Genomic DNA, 6,993 nt, shown 5'->3' with positions numbered 1-6,993 from the left:
TCCAGCTTTCAGTATTTGTTGTTGTTCCATAATACTGACTAACAAATGAGCTGAGGTTCTCTGAGCAGATTGTAATCCCTAATTTTTTAAAAAATCTATTTGTTTGGTACAGGGTCTTGCTACACAGATCAGACTCATAGAGATCCTCCTGTCTCAGCCTCCCTAGTGCTGAGATTACAGGTGTGCACTACCACACCCAGTTTCAGTGACCTGAGGGGCTGGGGCTGGCATGGAATGCAGTACCAGGGATCAAACCTGGGTCTTGGGCTTGCCAGGCAGGCGCTTAGACCATCGAGTATCTCCCCAACCCATAATCCTAATTTTTGAATGCTGGTCTTTAATTACCCCATTTTATCAATTTTTTTTTGTCAGATCATCTCTTTATTGATATATTTTCTTGTGCTTCTTAGCTAGCTGGACACTCAACAGCACCGTTGTTGATGTCATCTATGATGTCATGAGGGTGCCGGCTGTCCATGTTGCAGCCCACAGACTGGGCAGTCCCCAGGATCTCCTTAATGTTTCTGGAAAGTTCTCTGGCTAACAACCGGTGTCACATCTGTCAGGCAATGTTGGCAGTCTCATCAAAAGTGATATTTCCACTGTGTTTAATGTTTTTCTGCTTCTTTCTGTCTCTTGGCGGCTCCTTGAGGGCTTTGATGGTCAGGGCAGAGGCAGAAGGCACCGCCTCAATCTGAGCCTGTCTGTTCTGAGTGGTCAGTTTCACCGTGATCCGCAGGCCCTTCCAGTCACCAGTTGCCTTGGCAGTGTCATCCCCCACTTTTTTTGGAGACAGACCCAAGGGACCGATCTTGGGGGCCAGGGCAGACGTGGCGCCAACTTCATCCCCGGTGCATCTCAGGTACACGACTTTAATCTCGTTGGAGTCGAACTTGGGCGGCATGCTGGAGGTGGCTGGTGTCACATGAACCCGGATTCGGGATGACCGAAGAAAGTTGCACCTTAGCCTCCTCCTAGCCGAAAGCCGAAAGCCCGTTTTATCAATTCTGAGACACAGGTAACATATTAGAGATCAGGATGTATCTTAAAATCAACACGGTGCCTTCTGTCTTAGTAATACAAAGTAATGTGCCTTGTAGAATTAGCATCATCTATTTGGTAACGGAAGGTGATAGTCCTGGTCACTGTGTACAGAAGTGACCTGGTGCTGTCTCCTGGTGTCTCCATGGCTCTCCTGTGGAAATGTGGCTCTGATTTTTCCAGCCGCAATATTTAGTGTTGCCTTCATGTTGGACATCTATTGACTAAGAGTTAAAATGAAATAGAATGTTTGGGACAAAGACTAGATGTCCCGCAGACCCTGGATCCCAAGGCTCTTGGCTTCCCTGACTACCAGGGAATCAAGTCTGGGATTTCTGCCTCTGCCTTAATCAGGCTCTTGAGGAAATGAGGGAACTGCCACAAGTCTCCCTTTCCTACTTCATAAATGGATTCGCTGTGTAACCTCCCGCCCCGTACCTCTCTCTCAGGGTTGTTAGGCTTGGTGAGATAGTGTGTTTGAAAGCGGTTTATATCCACTGTAAAGTGTTATTCCTAATCTTCAGATGTGCAGAATGGAAATGTGACCCAGAGCTTTCTTTAAATCCACTAACAAAACACAGTCCCAGGTGACTCAGAGGTGATTAAGGCTTGGCACTTGTCTTTTTTTTTTTCTAGGAGAGAGCCTTTGAAAACTTTGTAGAAGCTTGTCTGGTGAGGTGAAATAGTATCCCAGAGGATCAAAAAGAAGTTACATTCTACAGCCAAAGTGCAAAATGTTTTCCTTCCACGTAATACTTCCTGATGTCACTGCCATGGCCCTAGAAAATATGTTGAGTGACATGTAATTAATATTAATGCATATATCATATATTTATCATGGAAGCAAAGGTGTTATCTCTTCTAAGTGCTTTAGAAACCCAGTCCTGGGCTGGGGCTGTAGCTCAGCGGTGGAGTGTATAGCCAGCATTGCACAAGGCCCCTCAGTACTGCAAAGAGCAGAAGAGAGGAGAAAGAGGAGAAAGAAAGGAAGACGATGAGGAGGAAAAGTAGAAAAAGAGGAGCAGGAGGAGAAGAAACTGCTTCAGTGCTTTAGGTGCCAGGGCAGTCCTCCCTCCAGACGCTCACGGGCAGATGACAACCACAGACGTGGCCTTGGGCAGGTCACCCAGGCTCTCTTGACTTCAGTTTCTCTATCCATTAGAATCCTTCAAGGCCCAGTAACCTCTCCCTAAAAAAGAGACTCCTCCAAGGGCTGTCGTGAAGAGTGAAGGACATAAATGCTCACAAAATCACTGACATGAAGTGAACACAGGGCCTGGCACATAAGAAGCACCCAGCAGATTTTCACTCTAATTATGCCTCTAAACAACCACCAAAAGTGCTATCGTGCAATTGCCTGGAACTCGTTGACATAATCACCAGCTTGTCTGGGATGAAGGTGTAGAATTGGTGTTATTTTCATACTTAAAACGTGGGATTAATAAGCCACACAGACATGTCAGCTCAACAGTAACCTGAATAACACTACATTTGCCATACGTACAACTTTTTTCTACTGTAGCCAAAGCAGTCATTCCCGTCAGAATCTTACCAGACGGCTTCTAGAACATTTCCTTCCTAGTGACTTTCTGGGAGTGTGTTGTTAGCCATCGCGCGGGTGGAGGTCACTTCCTTAGAAGCCCACCGTGGCTGTCGCAGCCTTCTGGTGTGGGAGATGATCTGCTATCTCTGACTCAGTGCAGGGTGCAGGCCTTTAGGAAGAGAAGAGAGTTAGGAGTGAGTTTGACAGCGTGCAACTGGGGACCATTTAAGCTTTTTGTTCTCTGCCCTGCGTCTCACCTCCACCTCCTGCTGCCACAGGTGAGTGGTGAGGATGCTGCTACCTGTGGGTCTTGCAGTGCTGAAGCCGGAACCCAGGGCCGCACACACGCTAGGCAAGTGCTGAACTACACATCCAGCCAACTTTTCTTTTTAATCAACTTTATTGAACAACTACTTACATGTAGCAAAATTCACATGTTGTAAGTGTACAAGTAAAACAATATGGGGCAAGAACATATTTCTGATGTTTCAGGAAGTCTCCTTGTTCCCCTTGTCCCTGCATACCACTACTGCACCAACTCAAACAGCCATTGATCTGATTCCTATAACTCGAGGTTAGTTTTTGGTTGGTTTTTTTTGGGCGGAACCGGGGATTGAACTCAGGCCCTTGCGCTTGCCAGGGAAGCGCTTATTCTACTGAGCCATCTCCCTGGCCCCCAATCCTTAACTTTTTATTTAGAGTCATCATGTACCTTTTATCATCCATACATCACGGATGTGATAAGCATACAGGGTATAATTACACCTACGTGTCTCCGTATGTTGGTATGTTGTCAGATCTTTTACTTCTACATGCTCTAAGTCCCAACTGTGCAGTTGTTATTTTTGGTGTAGTCAGTTGTCTGTTAAGTAAGTCATGAGAAGAGAGACCTCTTCACATTACACGCTTCCAGGCATGCCTTGTCCGCTCCTGCAGGTTCACGTCAGCAGCCTGCTGGGTGTCCCTTAGCATTTCTGGTAGTGCAGGTTTGCTGCTAGCAAATTCTCTTGGTCCACATTTATCTGAATGTACCTTTATCTTATTTCTTTTGAAATGTATTTTTGTTACATATATGTTTTCTTTTTAAGCCAGCCCTGTTGGGAGTTGGCTGGAAGGGCAGCATGCTGGAGGGTTGAGGTGAGAGAATAAGTTTAAGCCCAGTCTGGCTTCAATCCTCTGTCCTAAAAAAAATTTTTTTTTTTCCTTGAGCGATTTATTTGTAAAACGTTAGTTTTTCCACAGTAAAAGTAAAGAGCAACAAACATGTGGTGGGTCTGCCTTGTGGGTGGAAGTCGCAGGCCATGGGTGGCCTGAAGCTCGTGCTGTCCGGCAGGATGTCCTGCGGGACCCCAGCACCCACATGTGACGCGTTCCTCTTCTCTTATAGGTCTCAAGCAGCTCAGGTGGGAGGCCGAGTGGGATGGCTGGTCCTAATTTTTGCTATTGAACCACTTTTCGTGATCTTACAGTCTGGTTCCGTAAATTCCAGACTGTTCAATGGATTTGTAATAAACTTCTAAGATGAAAAGAAATTTCTTATTCATTGTTTTCCTGAAGTCTTGGCTTGTGTTCATCTTATTAAACAAAAAATATGCTCCAAAAACACCCTTAAGTCCAGCTACTAAAACTCCTTTAAAGATCTTCTTCACCAGTGGTTCCACAGTGCAAGCCATCCCAGCATATGCGTCGCCTGTCTCCCCCCTACCTGCAGCAGCTAAAAAGTTTTAAAGACCTTATTTTTATGAAATGGTTTGAATGTGTTTTCCTCTTTTTATTTAAATATGATTGCAATAACTGTCTTAATGCCTTTTCAATTTAGTTTATTATCTAGACTTTGTCAAATGTAATATTTTGGGCTATTTCTCAACATTTGTTTGCTGTTTTGTTTTTGTCTAGTGATTTTTTTTTTCTTTTAGGCATTGTGATCTTCTGGTTTGAAAACTCTGGATTTTGTTGTCATTTTAAAAAATATGTTGGGCCAGGGAGATGGCTCAGTAGAATAAGCACTTCCTTGGCAAGCGCAAGGGTCTGAGTTCAATCCCCAGTTCCACCAAAAAATAAAAAAATATGTTGATATTTGTCTTGGCAGACAGTTTGGTGGCTGGCTAAAAGCACTGTTTCCACGGGGCTTGGTTTGACACTTTACTAGTGGGCGTTTGTAGAACACACAACCTTACCTCATGGAGCTAAGCTTCTGTCTTGTCTGCAGATCTTATCAGTGCTTAGCTTTAGTATTTCACTTCTTTCTATGACCAGGTGATATTCCATGGTAAAAGTCACCTTTTACTTTAGCCTTTCATAAATTGTAGACATTAGGGATTTCAAAACTTGTTTTTGGCTATCCTCAATAATGTTGCTATCAACATTTGTATTTATGTTTTTATTTTTGTGTGGAAATACTTTCCCATTTCCTTGAGGAGGTACCTAGGAATAGAATCGTCGTGTCTCACAGAAGCTACACTTAACTTTTTTTTTTTTTTTTTTTTGCGGTACCAGGGATTGAACTCAGGACCTTGTGCTTGCCAGGCAAGTGCTTATTCTACTGCGCCATCTCCCTGGCCTGTAGTTAACCTTCTGAGGAAAAGGCAGACTTCTCCAGTGGCCGTATCATTTTTCCATCTCCCCAGCAGTATGTGAGTGGGATGTGCTTCTTCACATCTTTGTCAACACTTGTGATTATCTATTATTATTATTACCATCTGAATGGGCATGACTTTGGACTGATCGCACTCTCTCTGCTACAGTTGGGATAGATGTAGGCCCCTGAGGGTTCCTGTATCAAAAGCTTGGTCTTCAGGCTGATGCTATTGGGAGGTGCTGTGGACATTTGGGACCAGTCTTGGGGTCCTTAGGTCACTGGGGTGTGTCTGTGCCTGTGACTGTAAAGGGCGTCTTGCATGAATGTCTTACTACTTCCTGTACTGCTCTCATGAGCTGCCTTGCCAGATGCTCAAAGAGCAATGGGCTACCTGATTTTGAACTGGATACTTTAGCCCTATTCGCTAAATAACCCTTTTTTCTTCATAAATTGCCTCGGGCATTTTATTGTGGTACTATCAAGCTACCTAATAACTTCTGCAGCTCTACAGTGAAGTCCTAACTCCCATGCAATAATGTTTGGAGCTGGGGCTTTGGGAAGCCGTTAAGGTTCGATGAGGTCATCAACTTGCGCCCCTGCTGTGGTTGCTGTGTGTCACTCAGGGTTTACGTGTTGCACACTTGGTTCTTAATGTGGCAGTTCCGGGAAGTGGTAGAACCTTTAAGAAGTGGAGCCCAGTGCAAGGTATTTGGGTCAGTGGTGGTGCTGTCCTCAGAAGAAACCAATGGAGCTTTTGTGGGACCCCAAACCTCTCCCTCTTACACTTGCTTCTTATTGTTTACTATATGGTGTGACAGCCAAGGGTACCCCACCAGGGGCCAAACTGATGGGGTCAACTGATCCCTCACTGTAAGATGATGAAGCTATGAACTAAATGAACTTCTTTGTAAAGGTTATATACTACCCAGCCTCGAATATTGTGTTGTAGTGATGGTACTTGGGCTAATTTAGGCACTCATAGTGCCTAGAGGCACTTTTAGCGATGCAAAAGTTCTTAATATTTTGTAGTTTATCAGACACATAATTTTCCAGAACTGTCCTCTGTTTTGTGGGTTACTTGCTTTTGATTCATTGTGCCTCTAAAAAGCATGAAACATTAAGTAGCTAGGGTGGGGGATATAGCTCAGTGGCGCAGTGCTTGCCTAGCAAGAGCCAGGCCCTGAGTTTGATTCTTAGTGCCCAAAACAAAACATTAAGTAGCAAATTATTTAGTGGGGCCTGAGTGCAAAAGAAAAGGAAAAACATTAGGTGTTCCTTTTTTAAAAAATTTTTAAAAAAGGAAAAACAGTGGCCATTGTAGGTCTCTTGGGCATCTTGAATTAATTTTTTTGAATTAACTTTTGATAGAGGAAGTAAACTGAACACATTCAGAAAATCTTACCAAGTCATGATAATTAGCCAATTAATTGGCTGGTATTTGCATTATTTAGTGTTTTCTTACATAAAAATATTATGAATCATTGTGCACTGATGTCATTGTTCACTGATGTCATTGTGGGTTCAATGGCTCAGATGCCTGGGACTTTCCTTTGGGACATGGCTTGTGCAGCCATGCCCCATCTGACAGTGGCTTATTGGAAGTGTTGCCTGAGCGAAACACTTCCTGCAGAGACTCCACCTCTTTCAGGCCTTTATGTTGCATAGTAGATTGAGCCTGGGTTTCTCCACTGTGTCTCTTCAATTTTAGAAGCACTGGGGGAAGGGAGGGGTAATGTGTGAAAGTTCTCCAGAAAATACAGGTGAACTGTTTCAAATGGAAACATTATTATCTGTGGTGGTAATTTTTCTCTGTATTCCAGAATACTACATG

General features: G+C 43.9%; 1 protein-coding gene and 1 pseudogene across 1 annotated transcript; both read right to left on the bottom strand.

The window, feature by feature from the left end:
- Positions 1 to 406: 406 nt before the first annotated feature.
- LOC105743197 lies at positions 407 to 919 on the bottom strand (annotated as a pseudogene).
- A 3,128-nt stretch (positions 920 to 4,047) lies between these two features.
- Positions 4,048 to 4,264, bottom strand: LOC111818833 (protein CEBPZOS-like). Its single transcript, XM_023723858.1, has one exon. The coding sequence runs from the start codon at positions 4,255 to 4,257 to the stop codon at positions 4,048 to 4,050; it is 210 nt and encodes a 69-aa protein (XP_023579626.1). The 5' UTR covers positions 4,258 to 4,264.
- Positions 4,265 to 6,993: the final 2,729 nt, after the last annotated feature.

This window comes from Octodon degus, unplaced genomic scaffold, assembly GCF_000260255.1.
Source record: "Octodon degus isolate 3935 unplaced genomic scaffold, OctDeg1.0 scaffold00104, whole genome shotgun sequence".
NCBI lineage: Eukaryota > Metazoa > Chordata > Mammalia > Rodentia > Octodontidae > Octodon > Octodon degus.
This window is presented reverse-complemented; position numbering and strand designations above follow the sequence as displayed.